General features: G+C 39.1%; 1 protein-coding gene across 1 annotated transcript in view; it reads left to right on the top strand.

The window, feature by feature from the left end:
- Nucleotides 1-20680, top strand: part of TSHR (thyroid stimulating hormone receptor) — a 134931-nt gene that overhangs the window by 79397 nt on the left and 34854 nt on the right. Inside the window, exons 4-7 of the mRNA XM_069465189.1 lie at nucleotides 10580-10654; nucleotides 12362-12436; nucleotides 14571-14648; nucleotides 18685-18753. Of these exons, the coding sequence (XP_069321290.1) occupies nucleotides 10580-10654; nucleotides 12362-12436; nucleotides 14571-14648; nucleotides 18685-18753 (297 nt within the window). The remainder of the gene's footprint in view (nucleotides 1-10579; nucleotides 10655-12361; nucleotides 12437-14570; nucleotides 14649-18684; nucleotides 18754-20680) is intronic.

A 20680-nucleotide genomic window follows, 5' to 3' on the forward strand; every position in this document is an offset into this window, starting at 1 on the left:
CAAGTAAAGAAAAAATAGTCCTATGTGTATACTCACATATTTAATATTTCCATTGGTCATTCCCTCCTGTAAATCCAATTATTTCTTTTTAGCCCAAAGAACTTCTTTTAGCATTTTAATATGATTCTGCTGGGAACACACTTTGTCAACATTCATTTATCTGAAAATAGATTTTACCTTATATTTGAAAAATGTTTTTGCTAAAATATCATAGACTTCTAGCAAAAAAATTTTTGTTTCAGCCCTTTGAAAATATTCTTCAATATCTTCTGGCCTCCTTTATTTCTGATGGTAGTCAGCTGTATTCTTATTATTCTCCAGCAGGTAATGTAGTCTTTGTTCTCTGGCTGCTTTTAACACTTTCTTTATATCTTTACTTTTCAACTGTTTGATTATAATATGCCTAGGTGATATTTTCTTTATATTTAACCTGCCTGGAGTTTGCTGAACTTCCTATATCTATGGATTGCTGGTTTTGTTCAAATTTGAAATTTTTGTCGAATATTTCTATAGACTGTGTTAGAAGTGATACTGTGCCAGTTCCAGGCTCAACCTGTAAGAGAACCGGCAGCTTTCACTTTAGATGCTTGGAGCCCTGAACTACCATGTAAGATGTCCAAGCACAGATGGAGAGACCATGTGGGAAGGCCCTGAGATTACATGGAAATCGATAAGGCCCAACTGAGCCTAGCCTTCTAGCAATTCCCATCAAAGAGCCAGGCACAGAAGCACCCTATCTTGGGCTCCCCAGATTGGTCCAGTTACCTGCTAAATACCACCCAGTGATCCCAGTGGATGCTGCATGGACCAGAAGAATCACCCAGTTTGGCACTGCCTAAAATCCCAATCTACAAAATTGTGAGCTATAATAAAATGGTTGTTATTTTAGCTACCTGGTCTGGGTAATTTGTTATGAGTAGCCAGAAGAGATAGCAATTATTTATCAGTTAACAATGGGTAAAAGCCATGGAGGATTTGTAAGAAAAAAAGTACAAGAATGGAAAGTTTCTTTGTAAGTTACCTAGGGTCCTAAGTGGATACAAATCAATTCTCCTGGGTTTTAAATTTCAGCAAGCAAACAGTTCGGACTCAAAATTGTATATGTGACAAATATTTATACCTATGAAATGATGAAACACTGGACAACTTCCATCTTCTATTTTATTTCCACTATATGGAAGCCAATAACACATAGATTGCTGCTGTCGTTACTCTTATTAATAATAGCTACCAATTTCTGAATGCCTTTTTTGAGCCAGCATGCTACTAAAAGTGCTTCACACACACTGTCCTACTTAATTTCTCTAAGCCTACATTTCCACTATGTCAAATGAAGATGGTAATACACACCTTGCAGGGCTCTTGTCCAAGTTTACTCAGCTAAGAAATTTCAGAGTCAGAATTTTAACCCTAGAGTGTCTACCCTCAACACTAATGCAACGCCATAGTATCTCTTTAATTAAAAGCTGCAATAATTAAAGAAAATGATACCCTCAGAAAAATATTTTTACTTTTATGTGGATTTTTTAATCAAAAGTAAATAAAAATTCTACAAATAGGATAGGTAAAATGTGTGATTTATGGCAGATAGTATAAGACAATTTAAATGATTTACTAAACTGAATCAAGGAGATTCATCAGAGGTTTCAAGATCACCAGTCTTAGGTGCACCAATCATTAAATAATTGTGAAAGTAGCTGTATGCATCTGCCAGGCAATTTAGAGAATCTATTTTATAATGTTCTTCTCTTTCTAGTAGAAAACCTGCTAATAAATTTAAATTTTCCTCAGTCTGCTTCAAAAATCTTTATATTTATAAATTCTCCTTGAATTAATATCCATTATTTTTAATTCCTCAACCAATTAAAAGATGCCACAAATCATGAATATCGCCTTTTAGTTATAGATTATTTTTTTCCTTCAGTTACATAAAAAAAGATAGTGATGAATAATTTATTGATAATTATCAAAGTAGAATAGGTAAGCTTCTCTCATTGAAAATCTATGATAACACACGAGATGATTTATTCTGTGAATTTATAGATTATGAAAAGTACCAGTCTAAACATCAGGACTTTAGAAGCTAAGGCTCTATTATATACTAAGACATTTGACAGACTTATTGCTTTTTGACCCAGTAATTCCACTTCTATAAATTTTCCCTAAGAAAATAAACAGAGTGAGAAAAAGTTAACATAAAAAGCCATTTGTCCCAGTTTTAATTTATAATAGCAAAAATTTGGAAACTAACTCAAATGCTTGGTTAGGAGAATGATGAAATATGAAATGCTGTGCAACCATTAAGTCTGTTGTCACAGAAAATTTAATCACATAGGGAATGCTTTTGTCATAATGTCATTTAAAAAACAAGATGTACTTAGAGAGAGAAAAAAACTTACTTTCTCTGGATCATGAAATAATGGGAGATTTTATTTCATTTTTCTGAGAATGTTTTTAAAAGTTTTTACAATGAATATATATTACCTTTGTATTCAGATAAAATAAACGTTTTAAAAATTAAGGTTTAGGCCGGGCGCTGTGGCTCACGCCTGTAATCCTAGCAATCTGGGAGGCCGAGGCGGGTGGATCGCTCGAGGTCAGGAGTTCGAGACCAGCCTGAGCAAGAGTGAGACCCTGTCTCTACTAAAAAATAGAAAGAAATTATCTGGCCAACTAAAAATATATATAGAAAGAATTAGCCGGGCATGGTGGCGCATGCCTGTAGTCCCAGCTACTCGGGAGGCTGAGGCAGGAGGATCGCTTAAGCCCAGGAGTTTGAGGTTGCTGTGAGCTAGGCTGATGCCACAGCACTCACTCTAGCCCGGGCAACAGAGCGAGACTCTGTCTCAAAAAATATATATATATATAAAGGTTTTCTTCAATAGGCATTAAACTTGAAATTAATACTTGATGTTAAAATACATCAGTGATTTATTATTATGTGACAAAATCCGATAGGGTTTATTAGTCTCAGTGTTTACCTGGTACTGTACAGCATTTAAAGTAACAAAATTATGGCTTTGCCAATATATATACATCTTGTTTCTAAAGCAGGTAAATAATTAGTAACTAGTTCTTTATACCTCCCAGAGCACTTGGTAAAGTTGCACATAATAGACATTCAATAGTTATTCATTTAATTTTAATTAATCTCCCCACTCTACTCACTAGAGCAAGCAGACCTACTCAAAGTCAAAGTGGCCTGCCTCCTATTTTTTTAAACTATAGGCATTTAAAAACACACCAGAGAAAACTGAAAATCAAATTGAAGCAAGAATTGAAAAGAAGCTGGGGACTGGCTGACCACTAGGTTTTTGGCTAATATTCTTCTTCAGTTTCTTGTTTTAAATAACATACTCCTACATAGTATTGCATTTATATTTCTTATTAATAGAAGTCCAATTATGCTGGCTGGGGCAGCTTCTCTTCTCTCCAGATACCTCGGTCTAACTCAGTCTTCTTGCCATGTGCTGGTCTGAAGCTTTCTCATCTTCCTCAGCCCCACCTAGCTTTGCAGGTGACATGCCAAGTCAGCTTCCTTATTGCCTCAAATTGTTTTCCAGGTTGATGTGCTTTTCAGGCAAGAACTGGGGAGGCTTAAAATGTGGACAAATACCTCTAAGGTTGAGGATCACAGTAAAATGCCATGATCTAATGCCTAATGAATAATTGAAGGGGGAAGTGGGGACAGTAGAACAATGGAAGGAGATCAGTGGCTGGAAAGTTCCTTAATAGACGAACTTAAGCCTTTATTTCCCCTTCTTTTGTTCCTCTTTTCCTCATCTGAGAACTCCCTTCCCTCGCCTCACTGATTCCGCATGCTGTTTGCGGTTTAGGCTCAGATACTGAGTGCCTGGACAATGCTGGTTGTACGGGGCAAGCCAATTGCTCGTTCTTGGCTCTTACTGGGAATTAACAAATGCTTCTTAGAAGAAGGAAGAAAAATCTAGAATATAAAACATGATTGAATGAACGTAATGTATACAAATTATTGATCTGATGAACTGTGAAAACCTGTACACTGGACATCAACGTTACACTTTCCATTTACATGTCCATTTTATTAATATGTGAAATCCAATGAAAGAGAGTTAACAACCGTGGGTATTTAAATTTCTTTTTGGTTCTGATGGATGATCTCTTTGAAACATCATTTAAAGAAAAAAAAAAAAGGCTTTATCTAACGTCAGAAGTCCTAGATTAAGGCCCAGTGTTGTCTCTCAACTGTCACTTAGTTGAGAGATTAGTCACTTAACCTTTCTAAATGTGTCTCCATTGTTTTGCCGGCAAAATGAGGATGATCATGACCTGCTCCACATGAAGTCAGTTCTCTCCTTTCCTCACTGGCAGAACCATCCCAGGTGATAAGAAGTACACTCAGTCTCTCTCTCTCTTTTTTTTTTTTTATTTCAGCTCATTATAGGGGTACAAAAGTTCAGGTTATATATATTGCCCATGCCCCCCCGTCCCCCTGAGTCTGAGTTTCAAGCATGTCCATTCCCTAGACAGTGCTCATCTCACTCATCACGTAGGTATGCACCCATCCCGTCCCCCCACCCCCATCCCCCCCAGTCAGAACTTCAAGCATGTCCATTCCCCAGACAGTGCACATCGCACTCATCAAGTAGGTATACACCCATCCCTGCCCCCCAGCCCCCACCTCTGTCCGATACCCAATTGGTGTTATTCCCAAATGTGCACTTAGGTGATGATCAGGGAAACCAGTTTGCTGGTGAGTACATGTGGTGCTTATTTTTCCATTCTTGGGATACTTCACTTAATAGAATGGGTTCCAACTCTCTCCAGGAGAACCAAAGACTCTTTTTATCCTTTCATCTTTCAAGGCTGGACTTTTCTAATCAGTAAGCGTTAAGAGCCTCACATACTTCCCCAACAAAGAAAAATAGCCTGACATCATAAAAGAGCGTATTTAAGCAGCCTACCTGGCACTGCAAATTTTAAAGATATTTTTGGATACAGTATATTTCTTTTTTTTTTTTTATTTCATCTTATTGTTATGGGGGATACAGAATTGCAGGTTACATACGTTACCCATGTACCGCCTTTCCCCCCAAGTCAGAGCTCCAGGCGTGTCTGTTCCCCAGGTAGTGCACGTTGCACCCATCATGTAGGTATATATCCCTCCTTTCCCCACCCCCCACTTCCCGAGTCAGCACCTTCAAGCGTTACCATTCCCCAAACGGTGCGCAATGCACTCATTGTGTAGGCATACACCCATCCCCTCCCCCACCCCCCACCTCAGTCTGATATCCGATTGGTGTCGTTCCCAGATGTGCATTTAGGTGATGATCAGGGAAACCAATTTTCTGGTGAGTATATGTGATGCTTGTTTTTCCATTCTTGGGATACTTCACTTAATATAATGGGTTCCAACTCTCTCCAGGAGAACCATAGAGATGTCGTATCTTCATTATTTCTTATAGCTGAGTAATATTCCATGGTATACATATACCACAGCTTACTAATCCAATCATGTATTGATGGGCATTTGGGTTGTTTCCACATCTTTGCTATTGTGAATTGTGCTGCTATAAACATTTGGGTACATGTGTCTTTGTTACAGAATGACCTTTTTTCCTTTGGGTATATGCCCAATAATGGGATTGCTGGATCAAATGGCAGGTCTACTTGAATCTGTTTAAGATACCTCCATAATGCTTTCCACGGGGGTTGCACTAGTTTGCAGTCCCACCAGCAGTGTATGAGTGTTCCTGTCTCTCCACATCCACGCCAACATGTGTTGTTTTGGGTTTTTTTGATAAAGGCCATTCTCACTGGGGTTAAGTGATATCTCACTGTGGTTTTGATTTGCATTTCTCTGATGATTAGGGATGTTGAGCATTTTTTCATATGTTTGTTAGCCATTCTTATATCTTCTTTTGAGAAGTTTCTATTGATGTCATTTGCCCACTTTTTGATAGGGTTGTTTGATTTTTTCTTGCTGATTTTCCTGAGTTCTAAATAGATTCTTGTTATCAGTCTTTTATCTGATGTGTAGTATGCAAAAAATTTTTCTCATTCTGTAGGTGGTCTGTTTATTCTCATGACTGTTTCTTTGGCTGTGCAGAAGCTTTTTAATTTAATCATGTCCCATTCATTTATTTTTGTTGCTGCTGTGATTGCCTTGGGGGTCTTCTTCATAAATTCTTTGCCTAGGCCAATGTCTGTAAGAGTCTTTCCTACATTTTCTTCTAGAATTCTGATTGTATCACGCCTAAGGTTTTAAGTCTGTTATCCACCGTGATTTGATTTTTGTGAGAGGTGAAAGCTGTGGGTCCTGTTTCAGTCTTCTACAAGTGGCTAACCAATTCTCCCAGCACCATTTATTGAATAGGGATTCTTGTCCCCAGAGTATATTCTTTCCTGCTTTGTCAAAAATTAGGTGACCATATGAGGATGGTTCTATATTTGGATTTTCTGTTGTGTTTCACTGGTCTGTGTCCCTGTACTTGTGCCAGTACCAGGCTGTTTTAAGAACCATGACCTTGTAGTATAGTTTGAGGTCTGGCAAATTAATACCTCCCATTTTGTTTTTGTTGCTTAAAATTGCTTTTGCTATACAGGGTCTTCTCTGATTCCATACAAAGTGTATAATTATTTTCTCTACGTCTGTGAAGAATGATGTTGGTAATTTAATAGGGATTGCATTGAATCTGTAGATCACTTTGGGTAGTATAGAAATTTTAACAATGTTGATTCTTCTGATCCACGAGCATGGTATATTTTTCCATCTATTTGCAAGTTCTGCTATTTCTTTTCTCAGTGTTTCATAGTTTTCCTTATAGAGGTCCTTTACCTCTTTAGTTAGGTATATACCTAGATATTTTATTTTCTTTGTTGCTATTTTGAAGGATATTGAGTCTTTAATTTGGTTTTCCGATTGACTGTTATTGGCATATATAAATGCCTCTGATTTGTGTATATTAATTTTGTAGCCTGAGACTTTGCTATATTCGTTAATCAATTCCAGGAGTCTCATGGTTGAATCCTGGGGTTTTTCCAGATATAACATCATATCATCAGCAAAAAGTGAGAGTTTGATCTGTTCCTTCCCTTATTTGGACTCCCTTGATTTTGCTCTCTTGCCTGATAGCTCTCACAAGGACTTCCAATACTATGTTGAAAGGTAATGGGGACAGTAGGCAGCTCTGTCTGGTTCCAGTTCTAAGTGGGAGTGCTTTCAATTTTTCCCCGTTCAGAATGATGTTGGCTGTGGATTTGTCATATATGGCTCAGGATACAGTATATTTCTTTGCTTTTTTTTTTTAAAGTTTGGGTTGTTTTTTGCATCCCTTTTGTTATTCTTTTCCTTCTTTTGATCAAGATAAAATAAAGTGAAAAATGCACATTCCTCACCTTTAAACCTATGTCCTAGATATGACCACTATGAACAGTGTATTCTGTGTTTTAAGAATTTTATTTATGCTTATTGTATTAGTTTGCATAGGCAAATTACTATAAGGTATAGACAAACATACACGCGTGTAACAGCCCGAAGATGAGTGAAGTTTATTTCTTGCTCATGGAACAGTACTGAGTGGACAGCAGGGAGGCAGAGCAGCCCTCCTTCATGTGGTTGCTGAGAGATCCAGGCACAGCTCTCGTCCAAACTCCAACCTGCTGTGCTGAATCACATACAGTTTTTCTTTCCATGTCCCCAGCTTTCTGGCAGCATAGCTAGCCTCCTGCACAGTCGGGCCGTAATTGCCTAACTTAAAATTGTGTAATTCAAATTCATCCTCCAAGGCATACTTGTAACACATTCAAATTTGGACTCCTCTTTCACCCTTCTCTAGTTGAAGGTTCTTTGGTACTTACCTCCGCCCCTCCTTTCTTCCTATTTTCAAAAAGATTACACTAGTTGCATTTGTTTCTAATATTATCTCTCGCCATTTAGCTAAGCCACTGGCAATCTATGACCATGCCATCCCTTCTTTGCATCAGGAGAGATTTTTTTAAGAGTCACTTGTGATCAAGTGTTGAGCTGTCTTTGTACCTCAAAAAGCAGCTTCTTTTCCTGCTGTTTTCTTGAGGTATCTCTTGTTCGTCTTTCTCTTTTTTCCCCTCTTGCATTTGCCCCTAGAAGTCCATCTCCTCTTTTGTGTTTCCTCCTCTTTCCTTGTGGCCTCTCGTACCTCCTCCTTCTCTTCCAGCCTCCATGTAAGTCGTCTGCCTTGTTTAATCAATTCTTGCGAGTGGCAGTGTTTTATTTCCATTTTATTCTCTACCTTTTAATCTGACCAAGGTGGGTTGCATCCCCTTTCATTGTGACATTCTCTTGGGCCACTTACTCAAGACTACTTGTTAGACAATACTCCCTTATGGAGCAATTTTCCAGACTAAAAACCACACTCAACTTCCAAACTCTCCTAACTTGTTTACATTTGTTAGTCTCTGATGGAAGCTCAAACTCTCCCACCCAAATGGAAAACTCTGACAAATTCGTTGCTCACCTTGAAAAGAGAGAATCACCTCAGCAGAGACTGATAGTCTGTGGAGGGGCAGGGTAGGATAGTTATGAGATTTTGGAGTAGGATGGCCAACTCTCCCAGCTTGCTCAGGACAGTGGGAATTGCAAGGACACAGGACTTTCAGTTTTAAAACCAGGACAAAATGTAAAGGAGTTTAAAGGGGGTCTTCCCACGCAGAGTCTTGGTTGGGTAAGAATCATGACATAATAGTTTAGGATTAGCAAGGTGAGGATTTTGAAGTGAGGGGTTCTGAGAGTCTTGGGACGTAAACTGTTGTTGCTTTCTGTTGAAGCATTGATGAGGATTTTCTTTCAAAAAGTTTCTGTAATGAACAATAAAGTTATTTGCCTGGGCAAGAATCTCTTGGAATAGTAAACTTATATGAATGAAGACAATGGACCAGTAATGGTATCTTACTATTAATATAAACAGTAAGCTGTGTGTGTAAGGAGGAGGAAGAGTAGATGGTTTCTGTTCTCAGAGTTGATTCCATCTTTTCTTTTCTAAGTTCTGTTTCATATTCAATGTCCTTAGTCAAAATACCTAATCTAGCAGGCTTTTATTTTTAATTTTGCAAGGACATTGCAACACCTCCATCCCCAAGTCCCTGATGTCTATTCTAGCTTTTATTCCACTCATGAAAATAACAATAATAAAACCATTATTTATAGAACCCTCACTGTGTGAAGGCCACATATAAAATCCCTTAGAGATATTTAATCCTCACAAAAGTGCCATGAAACAGGTGCTGTTATTGTTCCTATTGTATAGAAGAGGAAACTAGCTCAAAGAGGTCAAGAAATTTTTCCAAGGTCATGTAGCAAGAAGTGGCAAAGCCAAGGTTCTATCTCAGGCCCATCTGACAATTCAGCAATAAAAAGGAACAAACTACTGGTTCATACTACAACGTGAATGGACCTCACAGACATCACTCTAACTTACAGAAGACAAACACAAAAGACCACCTATTATATGATTCCATTTATGTGAAATGTCCAGATAAGGCAGATTAATAGATAGAAAACAGATCAGTGGTTTCTAGGCATGAGAGAGGGAGTGGGGGTTAGCTGTAAACAGGCATGTGATCACTTTTCTCATTGATGGAAATTTTCTAAAACTGTGATGATGGTTGCACAATTCTGTATATTTACTAGAAACCATTGAACTGTATCCCTACAATCCATGAATTTCATGGAAGGCGAATTCTTCTTCAATAAAACTGATTTAAAATTGCAAAGGTCAGATTCTAAGCTTTCTGATTGGCATGACTAATGACCAGACACAGGTCTCTTTAGGAATAAAGCCTCAGATACCATCCCTAAGGAGAAAGCCTACAGGTCTTACTGGGTTCTTACATACTCTTCATATAAGTATAGGGAATGCCTTTAAATTCTTTTAGCCAATCTACCTATGTTGAATACACTTACTTTTACTGGTGAGAGTCCATTTCTAACAATCACTAATTTCACTAATACAAACTGCATATTCTTGATCAGCAGGTATAGAAACCTAAGTGTATAGGTTACAGACACACATGATATCATACCACATATGCAGAAGAGTCTTAAATCACTGAAGTTACAAAGTAAACCCAAGTAAACTGTGAAGACTCACCACTTCCACTACATCTGAAATAGCCCATCTTGCTGTCAGCAATCATATAATTCACTCAACCTCCCACTCCAGTGCTCATTGTCTTGGCCAGGATACTTGCTATTGTTAATATTTAATAATAGAGATTTTTGTCCTCAACTCCTTATCAAACCATTAGAGTGGTTTTTCTTTTCTATCTACATCTAAAAGGAAAAACTTAAAAAAAACTCTGAAACTGCAGTTAAGAGAAAGCCCATAAATTCAAATGGACTGGAACCAAGCCAATGACGCAAGAGAGCTGAACAGCCATCGTATGTGTCCCTGTGAGGGGCCGGGAGTAGTTTGTTGTTGATGGGACTGACTGCTGGCAGCAACAGTCCCCATGGCATAATATAAATGCATGTTCTTCTCATGAACATTTGTTAAACCTAATTTATGTTGTTTTAGGTAGAAATGGATGTAGTATGGTAATGTGTTCTTTGTAATTTACACAGAGAAATTCGGAATACCAGAAGCTTAACTTACATAGAGCCTGATGCCCTCAAAGAGCTCCCCCTCCTAAAGTTCCTGTAAGTATTAACTCCTCTCCCATCCCACTTTCTTCTTTTCGTTTCCTTTTTCTTTTTGGGGGGGGGGTGGGGGACATTTCAATGCTGCTGTCTGCCAGGAATCTCTCTAGGATGATGTGGTCCAGGGTCATTTTAATGGTGTATGACCTGGGTTGGGGGCAATGTATCAAGTGAAATGGTCCACATTTTTAAAACCTAATCAAAAGTCAGCACATAGTGCTGGGACCAGAAACCTGCCATTACAGATATATATATATACTGTCAGTTCCATGAGAACAGGGATGACAAGATTTTTGTTCTCTGTTACATCTTTACTGCTTACCATAGAGTAGGTGCTCAGTAAAAATATGTTCAGTGGATGGGCATATATGGCCTCAGGCCCTCTAGATACCAGCTGGAATAATCTTCCTTATATGCATTATAAAAATTAGAAAACAAAAACGTATGAAGAAGAAAATAAAAGCCAACCTTAAGCCCAATACCCGGAAATAATCACTATTAACGTTTCAGTTCATTTTCATCCAGGCCTTTAAAATACATATCCATAGATATTTTATGAGATAGGTCTTTAAGGATAAATAGAAGTTATCCAGGAAAAGAAGGTGGAGGGGTAGAAGAGAAATACAACTGGATGGAATAGCATGATAAAGACACAGAGGTATGGACCCACATGGCTTATTTGGGGAACTAAAAATAGTTGCGTATTGAAGAGGTGGGAGTGGGAGATGCCAGGAGAATAGATGATACTGATGGGATATGTAGTTGAAGATGGGATATCTGGGGTGCAATGAAAACTTATGGAACAAGGAGGGCAATTGTACTTCTTATGGACTTTGAGTTTCAAATCAATCAATAACTCTTTAATGTGACAATCCCCAAGCATGTACAGAGTTCTGTGGGGAACACACAGGATTCTAAGACATTGTCTTTGCCTTCAAGAAGAGTTTGGGGGTTCAAGTAACTAGAGGATATATCAAAAAGAAGCACTCGTTGGGGGTTTTGAAGAATAGAGAGGTCCTGGTCCAAGTATATGGCCCCCACTTGACTCTTGGGCTTTTTCCCCAACTCTTCCATATCAATCCCTATTGCATTTAAACTGGTTTGTTCACTGTACTTCAAATATACATTATGGATTCTCACCTGTCTCCTTTGTTATCTAGCATATCCCATTTGTTCATTTTGAGACCTCTGTCTCCTGCTGCCTCTCCAAATCCTATGCCTTCCCCACTAAAAGGAGTCAAGTCTGAATTTTCCTTAGAAAGTCTATCATTGGAACTAGAGTTTTTCTACTAGAAGACTTTCTCTAAAACATTGCTGGTTATTATCTAGGTCTTACCCTATGACATGCCAAGCCTCTCAAAAACATTTCTGCTTCCATTACCTACACTTTAGTAGCTGCAACAAATGTTAAACCAACTAAATCTGAGAGCTATCAGGAACCTGAGCATTTCTGTGTTCATGCTGTTTCATGCACATCTTTTAAACTTGACGTTTTTCCCTATATGGCATAAAATTTGGAAGGTAAAGACGTTGCCTTTGACTGATTCCCCTCTTTTTCTGCACATATTTTTAAAATGGTACTGTTGCAATGGCACTCTCAGGTCATTCTTGGCAAAATATTTAATATGAATACATTATTCTACTCCCCACGTGTTGATTTTCTTACCTAAATTCTGCCCATTTTTTTTCTTTTTTTCATTAATTTAGTGGCATTTTCAACACTGGACTTAGAATATTCCCTGACCTGACCAAAGTTTATTCCACTGATGTATTCTTTATACTGTAAGTATGCACACATGCAATGTTTGGCAATACTCTGTTCGCCACTGACAGAGACTAGGAGGCAGCCACAAAGGTTGCTCGAAGCCGAGGAAAGCAATTGTTTCAAGAAGGAAGCAGTGGTCACTTGTGACTGCACTGATGGGTGAAGTAAGGCAAGGACTGAGGAATGGCCATTGGGTTTAGTAATGTGGGGCACTGGTGATTCTGACAAGAAGAGTTCCAATGGAGGGATGGGGCTGGGGAAGTCTGGTTGGAGAGGGCTCCAGAGAGAATCAGAGGGGGAGAATTAGAGAAAGCAACCGTAACAAACTCTTGTGAGAAGTTTTACTTTTAAAAGGGAGCAGAAAATATCTCAGTAGTTGGAGGATATTGGGTCAGGAAAAAAGATTTTGTGTGTGTTTTAAATGGAGGAAATCATGGACTGTTTGCTGATGGGAACGATCAAATAGAAGGAACATTTAGTGATAACAATACCTTATTTCACATGAGGTTTTTAGTAGCTTTGCAAACATTTTCCCATGCATCACATTTGATCCACTCAAATGCCTTATAAAGTAAAAAAGGAAGTTATTGCCTTTTCATTTACAAATAAGGAAACTCAGGAATAGAAAACCTAAGTGCTTTTGTCTCAGCAGAGTCCCAAGGAGCACTTAGGAGTAGTGTTCAAACTACTTCCTGTGACTTCTGATTGAAGGCCATGTGCTCTTTTCCAAAACCCGTGACACAAGCCAATTGCCTTCCCTAATTGTACAGGAGTGAAAGGATATATGCAGAGAGAATTATAAGTTGAGTTTGCACTACAGAGTCAGCAAAAGATGGAGTGATAGGCTTTGAACTATTGGAGTTTTGCTAGGAAAAAAAAAATCATGCTTCTTTGCTGCAGAAGAGCTCAGTTCAAAATATAAGTAGTCTTCCATGAACTACATTGTCATAGAAAGGTTCTCCAGGAGTATCTGTCTAACAGAGTTTGGCACATGGAGAACATGTTAGTAATCATCATGAAATGAAATCCAGGGTTCAAATTATACTATAAGGCTATGGTAACCAAAACATTGTGTTATTGGTACAAAAATAGAAACATAGACCAATGGAACAGAACAGAGAACCCAGATATATGAGGTCTGTCCAAAAAGTATCCAGCCATTGTTAACATAATGAGAACGGTTTGTGTGACATCGATGTAACCTGGCAGCCAAGGAGAGTGGACTGTACTGTGCATGCGTGAACAATGACGCCTTCACTGTACCAGTCAGTGGGGCGCTAGACGCCATTGAGTGAGCATGTGTACTGTGTGGCCGTCACATGCAAAATGAGTGAGCAAGTAGAGCAACGAATCTGCATCAAATTTTGCATTAAGCTTGAACATTCCTCTGCAAAAACTATTTGGATGATTCAGAAGGCTTTCGGATATGATGCGGAGTGCAACACAAATAAAAGTGTGGCACAATCGCTTCAAAGATGGCTGTGAACCTGTGAAAGTGATCCACATTCTGGAAGGCCTGCAACAAGCAGAACACCTGAGAATATTACACGTGTACGAGTTAGGTTAAGAGACGCTGGGAGAACTGTGTGAGGTCCCAAGGTGCCTACTTTGAAGAGAACTGAGGCGTCATTGTCCTATGTACAATGTTTCCTGTATATTGTATCTTGTATCTTCTTCAATACATGTCTCTATTTATCATATTATATAGCTGGTTACTTTCCAGACATACCTCATAAAATCGTCTACCTACAACCAACTGATCTTTGACAAAGCAGACAACAACTGTCTCCTGACCTTCTTAAAGGTTCCATGCATGTAGAAAACTCTACTTGCTACGGACAAGGTGTTGCAGATTCAGAAGCAGCCTTAGAGATCTATCTGCTTCTCTTGAGATGAGAATTAAGTCAGGGACCTCAGCCCACACCCAAATCTTCCTCAATTACCACACACTTAGGGTTATGGGTGCATGTCCATCTAGCACAGCTGTCACCACCTCACCAGACCTCTGAGCCACCAGTGGTTAAGAAAGGTCAATGAAACTTAAAAAGAAGTATGATCACATTACTTATTTAAGTGCCTATGTGCAGCAAGACCCCAGCTCCAGGAGGAAAGCATTTTTTCATCACGTGTTTTTGTCCTTCTTTCTTGCAGTGAAATTACAGACAACCCTTACGTGACTACAATCCCTGCAAATGCTTTTCAGGGACTGTGCAATGAAACCTTGACACTGTGAGTATTGCCACTTCAACTCCTGCCAACAAGTGAATTTTGTTTTGGGCCATTGCCATATTTTTGTGGACCATCCAAGAACCATACTACCTTATGATACGTACTCTCTATTCTAGGAAGAGTTTCACATAATTAAATAAGAGTATTGTCCTATAGGATGGCCCAATGTAGACAAAAAAGGGTTTAAGTAACAAGATAAGGGGATTTCCCTATGGCAGTCATTGGTACATTTTTAATGTAAAGGGCCAGTTAGTCCTTATAGACCATGCAGCCTCTGTAGCAACTAACTGCTCAGGTCTGTCATCGTATGGCAAAAGCAGCGACACTCAATACATGCATTAATGAGCATGTCTGTGTTCCAATAAAATTTTATTTATATTAATAGAAACAGGCAGAGCTTTTAGGAAGTTGGAAGAACTGGTGTGTTCATAGCTTTGTTCAAACAATGCTGGGCTTGGGGTGGGGGCTCCCTCTTCTGTTCTTTCTGCCTGTCGTTGGCCTTCCAGATGGGAGCTGAATGCCATAACCACCAACAGTAATATCAGTCACCCCATCATCTACCAAGGGTAGGAGGAAGTTTCTGTCACCTCTCACTCTTGAGCCTGCTGTTGTCTTCACTGCCCCCACTCATCTCTCATCCACCTGCCCCTTTGGACCCTGGATTCTGCACACCTCCCCATGGGATTGTTGGACCAGAGGTGTTTTCAGTGTGGATCTGTAGGAGTGGAGGGTCTAGGTTCCTCCTCACCTTGGTGCTCTGTCCCCATCCACCTCCCTCCAACTGCTCCTGGACCTCTGTGCTGCCCCAGGCCAGCCAGGCTCTGCTGGGGAGGGAATGGGAAGAAGGCAGAAGCAGGCAGTGTCTGAGCCTCAGGAGCTCCTCTCTACCCCTGCGCCCACCCCACCCCCATGCCCTGGGAGCTGAGAGGAGTTGCGGCTGTTGGCATGGACCTCCTTCCTCTGACCTGGGGAAGTAGGGACCAGCAGATAATCCCAACCTTCCCTGAGTTATTGCTGTACCCTGAAGCTCAGCAGCTCAGATTTTATAAAAATGAATTAAAACCTCAAAAAAAAAAAAAAAAAAAGAAAGAAAGAAAGAAAGAAAGAAAGAAAGATAGAAAAGAAAAAGAAAATAAAGAAAGAAACAGGCAATGGACCAGATTTGGCCTTTGGGCCTTATGGTACAATATTTTGTATCTGCGGACCCCCATTCTATAGAAGAAGAAGCCGAGGTTTAAGCAAATTTAAGTGACTTTCCCAAGGTCACTGAGTTAGAAAAGTGATGCCTCTAAGGGACTTTCATACTCAGCACACACTTTCACTCAGTCACTGCAGACTCTTATTAAGCTCCTATAAGGGGGTATGGAATAGAAAACAGTGCTGCTGTCCATCATCATTTCCAGAGCTTGAGTGGGTGCTGCTCTTTAGATGGGCAAAAGTAGATGCTTAATCGGGGATACTCACAAAATATTCTAGTGCAGAAGATCTCATAGAGGTATAAAGGATAAATTAATTCTCCAAGCTGGTAGAAAATTCTTCTCTCATTGTATTAGCCTCAAAGTCGAGTTGGGGCTACTTCTGAAAGACCCCTTCTCTCTGTTTTCCGTGCCACTGCCCAAGTTCAGGGCTGGTGGGTTTTTTGCCTGGACTGTCACTCCAGCTCCCTTTCTCTGCTCACACTGCAGCCAGGGGGTCTTTATCAGATAGAAACCTGATGGAATTACTCCCCGCTCAAAAAAAAATTGATCCAAGCCTCACAATTCTTCTAAGGGGTTGTTTTCCAAGCCATTCTAAGTCTATCAATTTGAGCCCTGTGAAGCTGTTTCAACTCCTGGGAGTCCATCCAAAGTGGAGCATTTCAGCTAACCCTTCTCACAACATGGGGAGAGCTCTCTGGAAAAAGCAAGAGTCACCTTCTCAGCCACCACTTCTTTTTACCATGCAGAAACCACACAGGCTCTCAGCCTGCTCAGACCCAAACTGCAAGGCCACTCACCTTCTCTGTAAAGGTTTCCATTGTGCCATTTAGTGCCCCTCACTAGGAAACACCTACATTCTAAACTCCTTTAAAGAATGTCACCTTTACCTTTCGACACCTTTTTTCTAAGGACACATATCTCAAGCAACCTTTCAAGTGAAAGTAGCTCATTGTTCCACACCTGCCACGGCAAGGGGCCCTGTGGGCATTGGATAAACATTTGAGTGAGGAAACCTCATATTTCCTGAGCTGTGGAGGAGGGGAGGCATGGGTTATTCATTATCTTTTCAGATGGCTATTTCTACATTTCCACAAAAGTCCTTGCTTTTTGGAAGCTCATGCTTAACAAAACTATCCACATGAAAGGATACATGTTTCAACAGCAAAATTTGTACCCATATTCCTGGTAGGATAGAGTTTCAATCAAAGTCTATAATCCTTTTGTCTTTCTTCACTATTTTCCCTTTTCAAGGCCTATTTGTTCATTAGGAGTTTTATTTAATTTCTGAAATAAATTCAAACAAAAAACATTTCTAATGAGCAGTACTCTCAAAAAGTTTGGGAAAACAAAAATACCAAATGCATAATTCTCACATCTTCATAAAAGAGCTCTATCTAGTTCAGAAAAAATTAACTGATCCATTAGAGTTTTTTTCAACCTTTGTGTCTATGTTCCTGTTATATTGTAGTCTTCACCCAGGACACCTTAGTAGCTGAAATTAAACCCACTATCTAATTATTTAAAACAAATAAAAATGAAAAACACATAAACAACAACAAAACCATGAGATTATTTCTCATTTCCCCACAACTATATAGGATAAATCCAGGTTTTAGGATACTTCTTTGAACATGGTCATTTCAGAAGCAGGCCCCACTCTGTTAAATATAGAGTTAATTGATCCTCCCAGCAACCTTTTGCTTAGGTATTATTATCATATTTTTAGAGATAAAGAAAGTGAGTATAAGAGAGGTTGAGAAATTCTCAGGACCATCCAGTTATTAAGTGGCAGAGCCAGGTCTAATTCCAAATTTGGACTCTCCTGTGTGCTTTGTAATGTGTTGCCAGAGTTTACATGTTGTAGGTTGCTGTAGTTTTCAAAATTCCCCTACAACTGCCAACAGGGGTTCCCACTAGCCGTTCCTGACTGTGGTCATGGCTGTCTTTTCTTACCTTAGTGCAAATAACCACCAGTAACCCCTGTGCATCCCCATATGGCTCCAAGCTCCCAAGGCTGAGGCTCTTCCTTCTGCAGAAGGGATCTATGCTTTTGATGGGTTGGACGAATTGTATTTGGCGTCAGAGATCCAAATTCTCAACAGTTTTAGACCAATGCATATTTGGCAAGTCACCTCCATGTCTCAGTAACTTCACTAGGAAATGCAAGTGCTAACATTTCAGACTGGCCCCCTGGAATCATTGTTATGAGTTAATTAGTTGCAGAAACATAGCAACAAGCTAAAATATTAAAATTTCCATGAAAGGGCATGGTTTATCTATCTTCATAGATTTGTTTATGAGGTTCAATTTAATTTAGCCCACAACCATTAAACATTTAATCTATGATAAGTCCTGAGGATAAAAAGATTGATAAAATGCAAATGTTAAATAATATTTTAAATAGAAAAGTAAAAACCATATACATTCAAATTAATGTTTTTTCAAAATATTCATTTTAAGAAACTGCAGTTCCTCCTCTACTATTGACATTGGGTTAACTATTACCTGAAACCTCTTTTTCTGAATGTATGTAGAACATTCTTTTAAAATCCTTAACGGTAGCAAATCTTTGTTTCTCAAAGTAAATCTACTTCTGAGAAACAGCTTAAATTTATTAGGAGCTAAGTCTGGAGAATGAACATTCAAACTGAGAAATATTATCTTATGTCTCAAACAAGGCATACGGTAAAGTTTTCTTGGGGAGCACATATGTGGGACTGCAAAACCTTTATGCACATTTCTGACACTGAAGAAAGGAAAGGAAACCCAACCCTTCAGAAGAGTGTCAGCACCGCTTCTCACCGGTCACTGATTTCTCCTCTCTCTATTGGTTGTAGGAAGCTGTACAACAATGGCTTTACTTCAATCCAAGGACTTGCTTTCAATGGGACAAAGCTGGATGCTGTGTAAGTCATGAAAACTGTCACCTCCCTCCACCCCAAGAAGGACTGTCCTGTGGGTCAGAATTCTGTTGAGAGATAGGTTCTCCCAGAGAATCTCCCAATTCCAAAGTTAGCATGACCAATACTTGGAAATGATGTCAAGGAACTTGACAAGGGCCTACTTTAGAGAACACTTACATTAGTTCCAATTCTAAATCCCAAAGCTTTATCCGTGTGTGTGTGTGTGTGTGTGTGTGTGTGTGTAAATGTTCATCTACAATATACATGAAATAAAAGGGTATCTTTACTTAAGTCCAAAGCTATTCGGGAAATAAGATTTCTCTTTTAGTCTTTTCTGATGTGTTTTTGGGAAAGATGTCAGTTTATATTTGACTCACTCAAAAATAGCTGAAAAACCATATCCAACTTTTGCCTTTTCAAAAAATAAATAATGCTCAGAACAGCTGGAACATCAAACAACAGGTTTTGTATTAATATTTGTTTTATAACACTACTTGAGTATTTCTTTAACAATTATATTTTTTTCTATTCCAGATGTTCTATTTGTTTTTTTTTATTTTTTTCAAATTTACCTGTTCATTTTTTGATAGTGTCTTGTTACTTAGTTTTGTAATTCCATCATTTTTTTCACTTTAAACATTTTATACATAGTTATTTTATATTCCAGAAATGATCACTACAAATTATGAAGGCCTTATGATTCTAAATCTGTTGAGTAGTATAGCATTTCTCAAACTTTATTGGACATACAAACCAACTGGGAGATCTTATCAAAATACAGATTCTAATTCAGTAGATCTCGGGTAGGGCTCAGGATTCTGTATTTCTAACGAACTCGATATTACTGGTTCATGGAGCACACTTGAAGTACCATATGCAGTGGCTCAGAACACAAAAGAGTTTGCATGTAGATTAAGATACCACCTTACTCCTGTCAGAATAGTTATTATTTTAAAAGTCAAAAAACAGTAGATGCTGGCATGCATGCAGTAAAAAGGGACCGCTTATATACCGGTGGTGGAGATGGAAATTAGTACAACCTCTATGGAAAACAGTATGGAAATTCTCAAAGAAATAAAGTAGATGTGCTGTTCACTCCAGCAATACTACTACTGGGTAGCTACCCAAAGCGAAAGAAACCATCACATTAAAAAGACACTTGCGGCCGGGCGCGGTGGCTCACGCCTGTAATCCTAGCACTCTGGGAGGCCGAGGTGGGCGGATCGTTTGAGCTCAGGAGTTCGAGACCAGCCTGAGCAAGAGCGAGACCCCATCTCTACTAAAAATAGAAAGAAATTATATGGACAGCTAAAAATATATATAGAAAAAATTAGCCGGGCATGGTGGTGCATGCCTGTAGTCCCAGCTACTCGGGAGACTGAGGCAGGAGGATCCCTTGAGCTCAGGAGTTTGAGGGTGCTGTGAGCTAGGCTGACGCCACGGCACTCACTCTAGCCTGGGCAACAGAGTGAGACTCTGTCTCAAAAAAAAAAAAAGACACTTGCATCCGAATGTTTATCACAGCACAATTCATAATTGCAAAGATACGGAATCAATCTAAGTGCTCATCAGCTAATGAATGGATAAAAAAATATATGGTGTAGATATATACATATATACCATGGAGTACCTCAGCCATCAAAAAGAATGAAATAGTGTCTTTTGTACCAACTTGGGTAGAGTTGAAGACTATAATCCTAAGTGAAGCATCTCAGGAATGGGAAAACAAATATCACATGTTCTTGCTTATAAGTGGGAACTAAATGACGGGCATATATGGTCATCAAGTGGTGTAATGGACACTGGAAACTGAGAGAAGAGGAGGATAGAAGAGGGGCAAGGGATCAGAAATCACCGATTGAGTACAGTGCACACTATGCTGGTGACAGATACACTAAATGCCCTGAGTTCACCACTGTACAATTCATCC

The sequence above is a fragment of the Eulemur rufifrons genome, chromosome 2, assembly GCF_041146395.1.
Source record: "Eulemur rufifrons isolate Redbay chromosome 2, OSU_ERuf_1, whole genome shotgun sequence".
Taxonomy (NCBI): Eukaryota; Metazoa; Chordata; class Mammalia; order Primates; family Lemuridae; genus Eulemur; species Eulemur rufifrons.